General features: G+C 40.1%; 1 protein-coding gene across 1 annotated transcript; it reads right to left on the bottom strand.

Annotated features, from left to right (window-relative positions):
- Positions 1–5,445: 5,445 nt before the first annotated feature.
- On the bottom strand, positions 5,446–6,384 carry LOC101127204 (olfactory receptor 6C2-like). Its single transcript, XM_004053319.1, has one exon. It carries the CDS (start codon positions 6,382–6,384, stop codon positions 5,446–5,448), a length of 939 nt encoding a protein of 312 aa, XP_004053367.1.
- Positions 6,385–17,819: the final 11,435 nt, after the last annotated feature.

The following is a 17,819-nucleotide window of genomic DNA, read 5'->3' on the forward strand; positions in this document are numbered from 1 at the left end:
TTTGGTTACATGAATAAGTTCTTCAGCGGTGATTTGTGAGATTTTGGTATTCCTACCACCCAAGCACTATACACTGAGTCAATTTGTAGTCTTTTATCCCTCACCCCCTTCTCACCTTTTCCTCCTGAGTCCCCATAGTCTATAGTGTCATTCTTATGCCTTTGTATCCTCATAGCTTAGCTCCCACTTATGAGTGAGAACGTATGATGTTAGGTTTTTCACTGTGAGTTGCTTCACTTAAGATGATAGTCTCCAGGCTGGGCGCAGTGGCTCACACCTGTAATCCCAGCACTTTGGGAGGCAGAGGTGGGCAGATTGCCTGAGGTCAGAAGTTCAAGACCAGCCTGGCCAACATGGTGAAACCCCATTTCTACCCAAAATACAAAAATTAGCTGGGCGTGGTGGCAGCTACCTGTAATCCCAGTTACTTGGGAGGCTAAGGCAGGAGAATCACTCAAACCCAGGAGGCAGAGGTTGCAGTGAGCTGAGACCATGCCATTGCACTCCAGCCTGGGCAACAAGAGTGAAACTCCATCTCAAAATAAATGAATAAATAAAATAATAGTTTCCAATCCCATTCAAGTTGCCACAAATGCCATTAATTCATTCCTTTTTTTGGCTGAGTTGTATTCCATTGTGTGTGTGTGTGTGTGTGTGTGTGTGTGTGTGTGTATATCTCACAGTTTCTTTATCCACTCATTGATTGATGGGCATTTGGGTTAGTTCCACATTTTTGCAATTGCAAATTGTGCTGCTATAAACACACATGTGCAAGTATCTTTTTTACATAATGACTTCTTTTCCTCTGGTTAGATACCCAGTAGTGGGATTGCTGGATCAAATGGTAGTTCTATTTTTAGTTCTTTAAGGAATCTCCACATTGTTTTCTATAGTGGTTGTACTAGTTTACATTTCCATCAACAGTGTAGAAATGTTCCCTTTTCGCCACATACAAGTCAACATCAGTTATTTTCTGATTTTTTGATTATGGCCATTCTTGCGGGAGTGAGGTGGTATTCCTTTGTTCCTGAGAGATTTTGGTTTTCAATCATCCTACCTTTTTGGTTTCTGCAGTTTTAAATTAATTTTTACTATTGGGCATGGAAGTACTAAGAAGAACACCAGAGAATCCCTTGAGATCTAGATATAGTCTTCTTTGCTCTCATTGTATACAACAATTAATTCGTCCTCTGTAGTCATGAGTAATCACTCTAGCTAGGAGGCTAACTCCTCTTTAAGCTTTTTGGTTTAGAGGAATAAAGACCCTTAAATAATTAGATGGAAGCCTCATCTTTCAATTCAATGGACCATTGTCATGTTTTCTGTTGGAAGCATCCTTCACTTGGGAACTAAGACCTCCAAACCAGCAGAACTTAATGTTTCTTTCATGGGAAGCAAATATTCTACTGGCAGGTAATTGGGTTTAATAGTAAAAGTAGTAATTCCCACTTCTGTTCTTAAAATTCCAGACCCATGCATTCTGGCTATGAGGAAGACAGCACCAAATAATGGTGTTTAATTCAAAAGATACACTACATCCTGTAAGACAAAATCCCATCCTTTTGGGTGTTGCCTCCCAACTAGTTTCATGACTTTATCCTCAGTAAGTTATTCCACCTTCCAATTAGGTTAGCCACTTCTGAACGATGAGGTATGTGGTAAGACTAACTAGTTAATTTTATGGGTGTGAGTTCATTGCTATTCTTCCTTTGCTGTGAATTAGGTGCATTATAGAAAGCCATGGTGGTGTGTAAGATTTGTGACTCCATGAATGGTGGTGCTGGTAAAAGCATTATAGACAGGGGAGATAAAGACAGAATTTGGATATCCAAAATATGTGTTTATTTCAGTGAACATAAATCTCTGGCTTCTGTTGAATGTTGTGTATATTGATGTGACCATTTTTGGAAAACATAATCTGCCACATAGCCTAATTGTTAAAACTCTCAATACTGGTGAATTGGTGTGGTATACACTGTGGAGCGACATAACTAGCTGGTGAGATATATTAGGTGTTTGAGAAATATGGGGAAAATAATAACTATTAGGACAATGGGATAGGATGACACAGAAGACAGACTCTGGGATGACACTCAATAATCCCACCTTTTGGTATCCATGGCTTTGGGTAATTCCACCTCTTTTAGTGCAGGTAGAACTGATCACTTTCTTCTAACCATTAGAATATGGCAAAGGAAATGAGAATGCCACTCCCTTCACTTGGTTATGTTATATGGCAAAGGTAATGGAATATCACTCCCGTGATTATATTACATTATGTAAAACTACATCTTAAAATATTGGAGTAAAATGCTTTCCTTTTGGCCTTTAAGAAGACTGCCTTTGTTACTTAAGTTGCTCATGAAGAGCATTACATGGCAGGAAACCGCAATCTCTAGAAGCTAAAGGCCTAAGTCTATGGTAGAAAGGAACTGCATTCTGCCAACATTCATGTATACTACTTTGAAGAGGATGCAAGTCTCCAAAAGAGAATGCAGCCTGGCTGGCACCTTGATTATGGCCTCATGAACCCCTGAGCAGAGGACCTAGTTAAGCTGTGCCCAAACTTTTTAAAAAAAAATTTTTTTTCTCCCCCACCTGCTCTGTCCAGACTTCTGACCCATGGAAACTGTGAGATGATAAATGTATATTGTTTTAAGCCACACATTTTGTAGTAATTTGTCATATAGCAATATAGAACTAATACGGGAGGCAATTGCTAAGTCCTATCAACACTGTAGAAAAACATGACAAAAAACTGAGCATGATTAATTGACTATTGAAAAGCTAGAAGGCCTATCTATGTGGTAGCTTGCACAGAGAATCGATCTTCTGTAAAGACAGCAGGGAAAATTAAAGGTCAAGCCTTAAGTAGTGGAAAATATGCCGCATGGATCTTATGTTAAAGCCCAGGGTGAGAATCACAATGCAGGTCTGTGGGCTCTGAGACAAGGCCATGAAATCTTCACTGGAAAATTATGCATCCTATGAAAACAAATCACAGGTTCTGTCTTTCCTAAAGATTTCCATTTACAAGCATTGATGGAAACAGTGGAGCTCATGAACATGAAGGCTGTGTGAGTAAGGTCAATGGTTGTTTTCATAGGCTAATGCCTGGAGGATCTTCTCTATGGCCTTTGTGAGACCATGGGATGGCCAGGGTTGGGGTAGGATAGGAATGGTTGAGGCTATCTTCAGCCAGTTAAGAGGTTCATGGAGTAAATTTAAACTGCTGTGCTAATGGGCCTTGGTAGGCACAAAATGCCCAACCAGTGGATGGCAAGTAACTACACTTCTGGAAGCAGCCATCAAGAGTTTTGTTCTGGCAGACCAACTGTGTCATAAGATTGAGGAGGCCTAATCCATCATAAAATGGAAGTGGTACATCTGGGATTGAGCAAGAGCCACGCTTCCATAATGAGGGCAGGCAGGACCTATGTGTGGCACCCAGATGATACACTTGACTGCCATTAATAGAAAAGGACACCTGATAATAAGACTGGAATATTCAAGGAAAGAGTGAAAAAATATTTTTCTCTCTACCTTTCCCTTTTCCCTGTTTTATTCTATATATGGCTTCACCATTTGAACTACTAATATGTGTTATGAACTTTAAATATATAGTTTCTTACCTTTCTAACAATCTTGAATTATGTGCTCACACATATTGTTTGCATTTATAAGATCTTACCTAACAGTGCCCTAGCATAGCGAATCACGAATACCACAGAGTTAAGGAGTATTAACAAGACCAAACGAAAGCCATTACCACTAAGACTGGTGTGTCTGGGCAAGGTGGAGGAGAGTTCTGGATAGATTTGGAAAGATGAATCTTGTCTGGGAAGTTAAGTTTTGAGATAATAAATTAAGGGCTTTCTAACTTTCATTTCTCAGACTGATCCTATTGAGAATAGAGTAAAAGTTTTAAGAAAAGATTGTGTGGGTGTTCCTCAAAGAATGTGACCTGTGCCTTCCTCCCTAGCAATCACAAGTCAGTGGGTTCATTATGTGATGCTAGATCCTAGGCCTAAAATGTTCTCAGGTTCTGTCTGTCCTAAAGATTTCCATTTATAATCATTGTGTGGAAGCAGTGGAGCTCGTGAACATGAAGGCTGTGTGAGTGAGGCCAATGGTTGTTTTCATAGGCTAACGTCTGGAGGATCTTCTCTGTGGCCTTTGTAAGACCATGGGATGGCTAGGGTTGGGGTAGGTTAAGAATGGTTGGCCAGGCATTGTGGCTCATGGCTGTAATCCCAGCACTTTGGGAGGCTGAGGCAGGTGCATCGCCTGAGGTCGGGAGTTTGAGACCAGTCTGACCAACATGGAGAAACCCCATCTCTACTAAAAATACAAAATTAGCCAGATGCAGTGGTGCACGCCTGTAATCCCAGCTACTTGGGAGGGTGAGGCAGGAGAATCGTTTGAACCCAGGAGGCAGAGGTTGAAGTGAGCCAAGATCGTGCCATTGCACTCCAGCCTGAGCAACAAGAGTGAAACTCTGAAACTCTGTCTCAAACAAACAAACAAACAAACAAAAACAAAAAAGAATGGCTGAGGCTATCTGCAGCCAGTTAAAAGATGCATGGAGTAAATTTAAACCCTATTGGAAGTATGATTGGCAAGCACAGTACTTGACCTCATGGAGCTTAGTGTCTAGTGAAGGAGAGATACATCAATGAAATAATCATATGGACAAATATTTTATATAATCAAGAGATTATAAAAATATTTAGAAAAAATGATTAGAAAAATCATTATGGTGAATGATTTGGGTAACAGAATAAAATTTTGAAGTATAAATTGTCATTTATATTTTGTCCTTCCCATTAACCTCTTCAAACTTGTTAAGGTGACATTCTGAAAGGGTGAAAAATACACATAGGCTCACCCAGGTATACACACAGTGACAGACATATGAAATTCTATTTACACAGAGTTACAGTGTTTATACAAAGAAGTTGTACAGCTTTTAAGCAAATGACATTTGAAGAAAATTTTAGTCTATATTTATATCTTGCTGAAAAGTGGAAGAGATCGAATAATGACTGTTATCAAGTGGGGTGCTCACAGGATCATTCTTGCAGACATAGATGATGATCATTGATGTCCCTGGAAAATTTGGGGCTCAAATCCAGACATGTAGGTCAGTGCAAGAGGAATAGATGAGCACCAATATGGCAATAAGTTGATGCTGTCTACATTTCTTGCTTATGTGAGTAATAATAGGTATAATGTTATAAAAGTTTGCTGAAGGTCTATTTCTGCTTATTTCTGGGAATAGCTTGAAATGAAAAAGGTTAATTAATACTTATATAGATAGTGGGCTGTAGGTGTAACAGAATGAGGTTGTAATATACAAAAATTGTGACTAGTATAGAATTATGGAAAAATAAAATAGAGATAATGAATTCTTTTATAATTTTTCAGTTTGCACTCATTAGTCCTTTAGTTCTTTGAGATAGATGCAATCCTTTTGATCATGTCTTTGAAAGCCTGTATCACTTGCTTATTCCTCAGTGTGTAAACGAAGGGATTCATAACTGGGGCAACCAAACTGGTAAGCACTGACACCACCTTGTTAATAGCTACCCCTTCTTTTGCAGATGGTTTAGCATAGATAAAGATGCAGCTTCCGTAAGTGATAGAAACCACAATTATATGGGAAGAGCAAGTGGAAAACGCCTTTTTCCTTTGCTGGGCAGAAGGGAATCTGAGAATGGTCCTGATGATGTAAGTGTAGGACATAATCACACACACCAAGGTAAACAGGAGTGTCAACACCACCAAGACTAATACAAATCGCTCTATAAACTCTGTGTTAGAGCAGGTAATCTTCAGGATGGGGGCAGCATCACAGCCAAAGAGATCTATGACATTGGAATCACAAAATTCAAGCTCAAAGCCCATGCGAAATGGTGGGATGACAATGATTAGAGGAATTATATAACAGCCAGTGAGGAACTTGATGCAAACTCTGTTGTTCATGATGGTCGTGTAATGCAGGGGTTTGCAGATGGCTACATAACGATCATAGGACATAGCTGTTAGGAGAAAAAACTCAGTCACACCCAGGACAACAACAAAAAACAATTGAATGGCACATGCATTATAGGTAACAGTATTGTCCCCAGATGCCATTGTGTAGAGAAATCTGGGAATGCACACAGTTGTAAATGAGACTTCCAAGATGGAAAAATTCCAGAGGAAAAAATACATAGGTGTTTTAAGGTGGGAGTCCACCAAAATGAGGGTCATGATGGTCAAATTTCCAACAACACTCAACAAATAGATTAGAAACAAGAAGATAAAAAGCAGAATCTGTAGATGTGGGTCATCTGTTAGTCCCACCAGGATAAATGTTTTTATTGTTGTATAATTTTTCATCACTGATTCCTGACTATAGCCTGGACTGTGTTTAAAAATAACAGAAAAATTAGAGCAGAGAAAGGGACTGTCAGCATAAGTTAGCAGTGGGGTGAGGTGAAAATGTTAGATAAGCCACAATTTTATTTTATTTATCTGTTAACCAGCAGGATGTTGGAGTGGTAGTTAACTAATCATGCTACAGGAAAGTCACTGCTGAGCATTATATGAGAGACCAGCCATAGGCTCTTATTAAATATATATATATATATATTTTTTAAATTTTATTATTATTATACTTTAAGTTTTAGGGTACATGTGCACAATGTGCAGGTTTGTTACATATGTATACATGTACCATGTTGGTGTGCTGCACCCATTAACTCGTCATTTAGCATTAGGTATATCTCCTAAAGCTATCCCTCCCCACTCCCCCCACCCCACAACAGTCCCCAGAGTGTGATGTTCCCCTTCCTGTGTCCATGTGTTCTCATTGTTCAATTCCCACCTATGAGTGAGAATATGCGGTGTTTGGTTTTTTGTTCTTGCGATAGTTTACTGAGAATGATGATTTCCAAGTTCATCCATGTCCCTACAAAGGACATGAACTCATCATTTTTTATGGCTGCATAGTATTCCGTGGTGCATATGTGCCACATTTTCTTAATCCAGTCTATCATTGTTGGACATTTGGGTTGGTTCCAAGTCTTTGCTAATGTGAATAGTGCCGCAATAAACATATGTGTGCATGTGTCTTCATAGCAGCATGATTTAAAATTTTTGGGTATATACCCAGAAATGGGATGGCTGTCTCAAATGGTATTTCTAGTTCTAGATCCCTGAGGAATGGCCACACTGACTTCCACAATAGTTGAACTTGTTTACAGTCCCACCAACAGTGTAAAAGTGTTCCTATTTCTCCACATCCTCTCCAGCACCTGTTGTTTCCTGACTTCTTAATGATTGCCATTCTAACTGGTGTGAGATGGTATCTCATTGTGGTTTTGATTTGCATTTCTCTGATGGCCAGTGATGGTGAGCATTTTTTCATGTGTTTTTTGGCTGCACAAATGTCTTCTTTTGAGAAGTGTCTGTTTATATCCTTCGCCCACTTCTTGATGGGGTTGTTTGTTTTGTTCTTGTAAATTTGTTTGTGTTCATTGTAGATTCTGGATATTAGCCCTTTGTCAGATGAGTAGGTTGTGAAAATTTTCTCCCACTTTGTAGGTTGCCTATTCACTCTGAAGGCAGTTCCTTTCATTGTGCAAAAGCTCTTTAGTTTAATTAGATCCCATTTGTCAATTTTGGCTTTTGTTGCCATTGCTTTTGGTGTTTTAGACATGAAGTCCTTGCCCATGCCTATGTCCTGAATGGTAATGCCTAGGTTTTCTTCTAGGGTTTTTATGGTTTTAGGTCTAATGTTTAAGTCTTTAATCCATCTTGAATTAATTTTTGTATAAGGTGTAAGGAAGGGATCCAGTTTCAGCTTTCTCCATATGGCTAGCCAGTTTTCCCAGCACCATTTATTAAATAGGGAATCCTTTCCCCATTGCTTGTTTTTCTCAGGTTTGCCAAAGATCAGATAGTTGTAGATATGTGGTGTTATTTCTGAGGGCTCTGCTCTGTTCCATTGATCTATATCTCTGTTTTGGTACCAGTACCATGCTGTTTTGGTTACTGTAGCCTTGTAGTATAGTTTGAAGACAGGTAGTGTGATGCCTCCAGCTTTGTTCTTTTGGCTTAGGATTGACTTGGCGATGCGTGCTCTTTTTTGGTTCCATATGAACTTTAAAGTAGTTTTTTCCAATTCTGTGAAGAAAGTCATTGGTAGCTTGATGGGGATGGCATTGAATCTATAAATTACCTTGGGCAGTATGGCCATTTTCACGATATTGATTCTTCTTACCCATGAGCATGGAATGTTCTTCCATTTGTTTGTATCCTCTTTTATTTCATTGAGCAGTGGTTTGTAGTTCTCCTTGAAGAAGTCCTTCACATCCCTTGTAAGTTGGATTCCTAGGTATTTTATTCTCTTTGAAGCAATTGTGAATGGGAGTTCACTCATGATTTGGCTCTCTGTTTGTCTGTTATTAGTGTATAAGAATGCTTATGATTTTTGTACATTGATTTTATATCCTGAGACTTTGCTGAAGTTGCTTATCAGCTTAAGGAGATTTTGGGCTGAGACAATGGGGTTTTCTAGATATACAATCAGGTCGTCTGCAAAGAGGGACAATTTGACTTCCTCTTTTCCTAATTGAATACCCTTTATTTCCTTCTCTTGCCTAATTGCCCTGGCCAGAACTTCCAACACTATGTTGAATAGGAGTGGTGACAGAGGGCATCCCTGTCTTTTGCCAGTTTTCAAATGGAATGCTTCCAGCTTTTGTCCATTCAGTATGATATTGGCTGTGCGTTTGTCATAGATAGCTCTCATTATTTTGAGATACATGCCATCAATACCTAACTTATTGAGAGTTTTTAGCATGAAGAGTTGTTGAATTTTGTCAAAGGCCTTTTCTGCATCTATTGAGATAATCATGTGGTTTTTGTCTTTGGTTCTGTTTATATGCTGGATTACATTTATTGATTTGCATCTATTGAACCAGCCTTGCATCCCAGGGATGAAGCCCACTTGATCATGATGGATAAGTTTTTGATGTGCTGCTGGATTCGGTTTGCCAGTATTTTACTGAGGATTTTTGCATCAATGTTCATCAAGGATATTGGTCTAAAATTCTCTTTTTTTGTTGTGTCTCTGCCAGGCTTTGGTATCAGGATGATGTTGGCCTCATAAAATGAGTTAGGGTCCCATATTTCTTGAAGGCTTTGTTGATTTCTTTTTATTCTTTTTTTTCTAAACTTCTTTTCATGCTTCATTCCATTCATTTCGTGTTCCATCGCTGATACCCTTTCTTCCAGTTGATCGCATCAGTTACTGAGGCTTGTACATTCATAACGTAGTTCTCATGCCATGGTTTTCAGCTCCATCAAGTCCTTTAAGGACATCTCTGCATTGGTTATTCCAGTTATCCATTCATCTAATTTTTTTTGAAAGTTTTTTACTTCTTTACCATGGGTTCGAACTTCCACCTTTAGCTCAGAGTAGTTTGATCTTCTGAAGCCTTCTTCTCTCAACTCACCAAAGTCATTCTCCATCCAGCTTTGTTCTGTTGGTGGTGAGGAGCTGCATTCCTTTGGAGGAGGCAAGGTGCTCTGATTTTTAGAGTTTCCGGTTTTTCTGTTCTGTTTTTTCCCCATCTTTGTGGTTTTATCTACCTTTGGTCTTTGATGATGGTGATGTACAGATGGGTTTTTGGTGTGGATGTCCTTTCTGTTTGTTATTTTTTCTTCTAACAGTCAGGACCCTCAGCTGCAGGTCTGTTGGAGATTGTTGGAGGTCCACTCCAGACGGTGTTTGCCTGGGCATCAGCAGCAGTGGCTGCAGAACAGCGGATATTGGTGAACTGCAAATGCTGCTGCCTGATCGTTCCACTGGAAGTTTTGTCTCAGAGGAGTACCTGGCCATGTGAGGTGTCAGTCCACCCCTACTGGGGGGTGCCTCCCAGTTAGGCTACTCAGCGGTCAGGGACCCACTTGAGGAGGCCGTCTGTCCATTCTCAGATCTCAAGCTGCGTGCTGGGAGAACCACTACTCTCTTCAAAACAGTCAGACAGGGACATTTAAGTCTGCAGAGGTTATTGCTGTCTTTTGTTTGTCTGTGCACTGCCCCCAGAGGTGGAGCCTACAGAGGCAGGCAGGCAGGCCTCCTTGTGCTGTGGTGGGCTCCACCCAGTTCGAGCTTCGCAGCTGCTCTGTTTACCTACTCAAGCCTGGGCAATGGTGGGCACCTCTCCCCCAGCCTCGCTGCCGCCTTGCAGTTTGATATCAGACTGCTGTGCTAGCAATGAGTGAGGCTCTGTGGGTGTAGGACCTTCTGAGCCAGGTGCAGGATATAATCTCCTTCTGTGCCATTTGTTAAGCCCATTGGAAAAGTGCAGTATTAGGGTGGGAGTGACCTGATTTTCCAGATGCTGTCTGTCACCCCTTTCTTTGACTAGGAAAGGGAATTCCCTGATCCCTTGTGCTTCCTGGGTGAGGCGATGCCTTGCCCTGCTTTGGCTCATGAACAGTGTGCTGCACCCACTGTCCTGCACCCACTGTCCAGCACTCCCCAGTGAGATGAACCCGGTACCTCAGTTGGAAATGCAGAAATCACCTGTCTTCTGCATCGCTCACACTGGGAGCCGTAGACTGGACCTGTTCCTATTTGGCCATCTTGGCTCCACCCCTAGGGTTTGTCTTTTCTACTGCATCATCAGGCTGCAAATTTTCTGTACTTTAATGGTCCATTTCCCTTTTAAAACAGAATGCTTTCAACAGCACCCAAGTCATCTCTTGAATGCTTTGCTGCTTAGACATTTCTTCCACCAGATACCCTAAATCATCCCTATCAAATTCAAAGTTCCACAAATCTCTAGGGCAGGGACAAAATGCCACCAGTCTCTTTGCTAAAACATAACAAGTATCATCTTTGCTCCAGTTCCCAACAAGTTCCTTATCTCCATCTGAGAGATGGACCTACCTCAGCCTGGACCTTATTGTTTATATTGCTATCAGCGTCTTTGTCAAAGCCATTCAACAAGTCTCTAGGAGGTTCCAAACTTTCCCACATTTTTCTGTCTTCTGACCTTATGCTAAAACATAACAAGAATTATCTTTTCTCCAGTTCCCGACAAGTTCCTTATCTCCATCTGAGAGATGGACCTACCTCAGCCTGGACCTTATTGTTTGTATCACTATCAGCATCTTTGTCAAAGACATTCAACAAGTCTCTAGGAGGTTCCAAACTTTCCCACATTTTTCTGTCTTCTTCTAAGTCCCCCAAATTGTTCCAACCTCTGCCTGATACCCAGTTCCAAAGTTGCGTCCATATTTTCAGGTATCTTTTCAGCAATGCTTCCCTCTACTGGTACCAATATACTGTATACGTTCATTTTCATACTGCTGATAAAGACACATCTGTGACTGAGAAGAAAAAGAGGTTTAATTGGACTTAAACCTCCACATGGCTGGGAGGCCTCAGAATCATGGCTGGAGGAGAAAGGCACTTCCTACATGGTGGTGGCAAGAAAAATGAGGAAGATGCTAAAGCGGAAACTCCTATAAAACCATCAGATCTCTTGAGACTTATTGACTATCATAAGCACAGTATGGGGGAAATCACCCCCATGATTCAAATGATCTCCCACCAGGTCCCTCCCACAACACATGGGAATTATGGGAATGCAATTTAAGATGAAATTTGGGTGAGGACAGAGTCAAACCATATCAGTCACAGTGGTGGTAGTGTTGGCACAGAGGCAGTGCGCTGGTGGGCACAGGTCTGTGTGCCTTCTCTGTGTGCTGCAAGCAGGAGTGGTCAATTTAAAAAAATTATTTCAATCTCTTTGTTAAATTTATCTGATAGAATTCTGAATTCCATTTCTGTGTTATTTTAAATTTCTTTGAGTTTTTTCAAAACAGCAATTTTTAGTTCTGTCTGAAAGGTCACATATCTCTGTTTCTCCAGGTTTGGTCCCTGGTTCCTTATTTAGTTTGTTTGATGAGGTCATGTTTTCCTGGATGATGCTGATGCTTGTGGATGTTTGTTGGTGTCTGGGCTTTGAAAAGTTAGGTAGTTATTTTAGTGTTCACAGTCAGGGCTTATTTGTACCTCTCCTTCTTGAAAAGTCTTTCTGAGTACTTGAAAGAACTTGGTGTTTTGTATCTGGATTAGCGGGCACAGCAAGCCCAATAACACAGTGGTTCTTGAAGACTCATAGATGTACTGCCTTGGTGGTCTTGGTAAGAGCCAGAAGAATTCTCTGAATTTCCAGGCAGAGACTCTTATTCTCTCCCCTTACTTCCTCCCAATCAGATGGAGTCTCTCTGTGAGGAACCACCTGGAGCTGGGGGTGTGGTGATGCAAGCAACTCTGTGGCTACCATCACTGGGACTGTGCTGGGTCAGACCTATAGTCACCATAACACTGGATCTTGCCCAAGGCCTGCTGTAACCACTGCCTGGCTGCTTCCTATGTCTTCCCAAGGCCCTAGGGCTTTACAATTGGCAGGTGGCAAAGGCAGACAGGCTTGTGTTCTTCCCTTCAGTGTGTCAAGTTCCCCTATCCCCCAGGAGGGCATCTGTGAGCCAGGGACTGGAGTCAAAATCCTTGGACATCGACCTGGTGTTCTACTGTGCTGTAGCTAAGCTGGCATTTAAACCATGAGACACAATCCTTCCCACTTTTTCCTCCCCTTTCCACAGTCAGAGGACCCTTACCTCATAAACACCACCACCACAGGTCCATGAGGAGTACCACCAGGCTGCCACCAATGTTCACTTAAGGCTGAAGGGCTCTTCAGTCAGCTTGTGGTGAATGCTACCAGAACTAGGACTCATCTTTTAGGGCAGTGGGCTCCCCTCTGGCCCAGGGCAGGTCCAGAAATGCCATCCAAGAGTCAAGTTCTGGAATCAGGGACTCCAAATGCCTGCTTGCTGCTCTAGTCTCCTGTGACCAAGCTGGTACATAAGATACAAGACAAAGTCCTTTTTACTCTTTTCTCCACTTTTCGCAAGTAGGAGTCTCTCATCATAGCCACCTTAGCTGGGAATGTACTGAGTCTCACTTGAAGGCAGCACCTCTCAGAGTCTCACTCAATGCCCCTGGTGTACTACCTGGGTATTGCTACTGGTTATTCAGGGCCCAAGGGATCTTTAGTCAGAAGGTGATGGGTCCTGCCATGACTGGATGCTTCCTTTAAAGGCAGCAGTTTCACTTCTGGCCCAGGGTGTATCTAGACATGTCGTCCAGGAGCCAGGGCCTGGAAGGGGACCTCATGACCCTGCTCAAAGAATGTTGTATCCTGAAAGACTAGGCATGAAAGTGGTCCAGGAGGAAGGAGTAATTTATCAAGTCAAATGCAGCTGATAGATCAAACAGGATGATGACTAAACTTTGGCCATTGCTTTGATGTGATGACCACTGGTGACCATGATAAAAGCTGTTTTGGTGATTGGTGAGGACAAAAGCTTGACTGGAGTGGGTTTTTGTGAGACTAGAAGGAGATGAATTGGAGACAGGGAATATAGAGAAGTGTTTATGGAAATATGACTGTAAAAATCCAAACAGAATGGGGTAGAAGATGAAGTGGTTGGTGGAGATAAGAAAGGGAATTTTAGAATGAAATAAACTATATGCATGTTTGTAATGGTGTGCAAAGGAACAATCTGTTAGAGTGGCAAAAGATGATGATTCTGGGGGGAAAGGAGTCAATTTTGGGAGCATTGTCTTTGTGAGTGGATGTGGGGTCTATTGCACAGTGGATGAGATGGTCTTAAGAGAATGACTATTTCATTTAGCATGTCAAATAACAAACCAATCTATTTTGTTATATGCATATAAATTTATTTGCATACATTGGAACAAAAGCAATTATAATATTTACAATAAAACAGAAAAGGGGAAAGAAGGGGGAAAAAACCCCCACAAGCACATACAAAGACAGTGAGGAAAGAATGAACTTTACATTTTCCCCACTGAGTTATCTGACTGCCTGTCAGCTACCAAAGAAGCCAGTCTTGGCAGTTGGTCCTGGAAAAATTTGGCTCAGTTATCATGGAAAAGTTTTAATTATTTCCCAATTTCCTGAAAAGTTTGAAAAATAAATAATAGGCTAGTGTTCTGAAGTGTGTGTCACTGTTCATTTGTTAGTAATTCCACCATAGTTAGGACAAATTTACTACTAGGTGGTAACTGGAGGAAAAGTAGAGTACATGCTCACAGATGCCAAGTAGATAGAGGAGCTTTGACTTTACTCTGTCCTCTATAGGCAGCCATTGAATTTTTGAGGCATATGAAGTAAAGGGCTCATATTGTTTTTTTGGAAAATTATTCTGGGAAGAGTTTGAATGCTGAATTTAAGAAGTAAGAGTGTGAAAGGAGGTAGGAAGACCAATTTGGAGAAATAACTGAAAAGTACAATACTGATTTTTTATGTTAATTGCCTGTTTGTATCAAGTGCAGCATACTTCCAGTCATGGAAACTTAAACTCTACTAGTGAGAAAGACTTAACTTTCCTCTCATTTCACTTATTAATCAGTCAGTAAATGTCATTGATTTTTTTTCTAATTTTTATATCTGCCTCAGGTAACCTGTTGCCCAGGTAGATAGATTTGCTAAAAGTTTTGAAGCACGGTCTAATACATCTATTTGATTCTGTCCTCTTGCAAGAAATGCTCTCTGCCTACTTATTCCTTCACGTTTTACAATCTTTTCTGACTCTAAGAAGAGTTCTGTCTCTTCACCAGGCCTGTCAGAATAGGAAGCAGTATTGTGTTCTGGTCAAGCGGATGAACTCTCAACCCAGATTAGCTGGGTTCAAATCTTAGCTTTTCTACATATTAGCTGTATGACTTAAGCTCTATGCCTCAGTTCCCTTATTGATAATATAAGAATTATGATAATAGCACGTTGTTATTAATTATTATATCAATTATGATATCAACCCAATTTAAGGAAAACAGTAATACAATCCAAGAATTGAAAGACAATATCAAAAAGCTAATTTACCACAATAGAGTAGGCTTTCTTTCTGGGATGCAATGTTGGTTTAACATATGCAAATCAGTAAATGTGATTCACCACATAAACAGAATTAATAACAAAAACCAGCAGAAACAAAAGATTTGCCCTGCAGAGATCTCTGGTATTGGCTAATGATCATTATGTCTGCAGGAGTGAAATAGATGGGCTGCCTATTAAAATATTACTTCAGAAGTTTTAGGTCTGGTGAATTGAAGTCTAATATTAATCACCACACCAGAGGGCCATGGCTTCTCAGTCAATCTCCAGACATGAACCCATTCACAGACTCAGAGCTCCTCAAATATAAATGAATCAGGTTTCTTTAAGGAAGGAACTCACTACACATCCAAAAATTTGTTTTGTAAATATTCTTCCCAGATTTCCCTGAAAAAAAGTATGGCTTCTTACACAGGTGACTGTGTATTAAGGAAGAGGAAATAACCAGACTTTCATCTACTGGTAGAATCTCTACATAGTCTCCCAACTTATGGAGCAATTATGATAATACTAAGTGGTATTATGATAATACTAAGTGGTAGATACTAGAAGTTCCTTTGTTATAGAAGTTCCTTTGTTATAATAAACAGTACACCAAAAGCAACATGACACATCTGAAGGAATTACAAAATTGGTGCTAATATTAGGACTTGAAAGATGCAAAACTGGTAATTCTCACTACATTTAACTTGCTATTTATTGTGATGAAGGCAGATAGGTCCTGGATATTGACAGGCAGTTATTATAAAATTAATCAGACAGTGACTCCAATTGCTGTTGTCATTTCAGATAATACGTTCCCTAGACCTGGCATGCTGGTGCCAATTTGTCAATCGAGTTTTTCTCTATAATGTTAGTAAAGACTACTGGAAGCATTTTGCTTTTAGCTGGTGGGGTCAGAAGTACACCTTCACTATTATTATTATATACAGCAATGTGAAGTACACATTTACTCTATAGTCACTCTCTACTGTCCAGTCTGCAAGAACTTGAGTGTTTTTCCATTCCACAGGACATCATACTCATCCAGTACTTTTATGCAGGCATGTTCTTTGGACCAATAAGCAGGAAGGATCAATTTCCATAAAATCCTTGAGAGGACACATGTGTGTCAACGGGCTTAAAATAGAAACCTACCAAAATTTAAATGAAATTTTGACAGGTCATGGTATATGCTGTGTCAAGATATTTCTCCTGCGGTGCTGACAAAGTTGTTGAATAATGTCCTTTTGGAATTTGGAGGCAAGACGTGGTTCAGGTAAATGTGGCATTGTGACACATTTGCAGAATAACAACAGGGCTGCCAGTTTTGAGTACTTCCTAGGGTAACATAAAGGCTATGGATTATGTCCAGTCTGCTCTGATTCTTTGCCATTTAGATCACCTGTCCCTAAGTGACCCAATGCCACTTGAAGTGTCTTGTCAGATAAAGATGCTGTAAAGAGGCTTTGGCAGGTCCCTATGGGTGATTCATGATGTGAGCTTTTATAATTTTGGAACAAATTGTGTTATCATCTGTAGCTAATGTTATTTTGAGAAAGATTTTAGAGACAGAGACCTAATACAGACTGAATACTTTACCATGAACCACCAAGTTACCATGAAGTCTGAGCTGCCTGGGAGTTTTCTGGCCTACTAAGCCATAAGATTGGGTGTTGGTAGCAGAACTTCATCATCAGAGGCAGTGGCATATTTGGGATCAGTCATGTTTTGATAGTTCTTAAGGCAAAAGTAAATTGTACAAGGAAGTGGCTCAGATTCTCATTTCTCCTATCCCTGCTACATTGCCATCTGTGTTTCAACCCACACCCTTGGCTTTATGAATTGATTCCTATGACCAACTGACTAATAAACTCATCAATAAAAAATTCAGGTATTTTCTATAGATGCTTTTGAGTGATTTATTGGTAATATCTGAATGCAAACGCTGCAGAGCTTGTCCTGAAAAAATACAATAAAAGGAAATCTTACCAATGGAAAGAACTTTGAGCTGTGCACCTCATCGATTATTTTGCCTGAAAGGAGAGATGACCAAAAGTATGGATCTATACTAATTCATTATCAATGGCTAATTGCTTGACTATAAATTCTGAACTTTTGTAAGAAACACAATTGATAACTAAGAGGTGTGTGATTATATGCTTCAAAATGGATATAGCGTTGTGAATATATTTGTATCCCATGTAAATACTAACTAAATAGCAACCTCAGCAGAGAAAAAACTTGTAAATTAGGTGGATCAAATTATTCATTCTGTGGGTAATCACCTAGCCTCTTCTCCTGCTACCCCTGTTTCTTTTCCCCATGGGATGATGAGTAAAATGGCCATGGTCACAGAGATGGAGGAATTGAGCAATTAGGCTGTTAGAGCATTTATTTTATATTTTACAACACTGTATTGCAGTCTTGTAGAAAAAGACAGGTACTGGAGTTCTAGACCTTTCAGCCCATGGTTTGATAGATGAGCATGGAAATCCTAAGATACCTGTGGCGATCTTAGAAATAGTTGTTCAAGTGCTCATAACATTGATTTTTCTTTCTGATTATGAATAAATTTCATTGCCTAATGCACTGAAATAGAGAATATATCTAAGTAAGATCAACAAAACTGTGGCTGAGTTACTTGTGTAAGAAGGCCAAAAATATAAATTTAGGTCCTACTGACTTTTAGGCTTCTTCATCTATGTCTTTGCCATATAAATAGTCTGAGGAAGAAAGAAGATGTTAAGAAAGCATAGTCCTTATTTTCTTCTTTAGAGAAAGGTTTTAAGTTCTACTTTAATGTAAAATTAGTGTGATAAAATAGTTCCTTCTTAGCCTGTTTATTTC

This window comes from Gorilla gorilla, chromosome 10 (assembly GCF_029281585.2).
Source record: "Gorilla gorilla gorilla isolate KB3781 chromosome 10, NHGRI_mGorGor1-v2.1_pri, whole genome shotgun sequence".
In the NCBI taxonomy this organism is placed as follows: domain Eukaryota; kingdom Metazoa; phylum Chordata; class Mammalia; order Primates; family Hominidae; genus Gorilla; species Gorilla gorilla.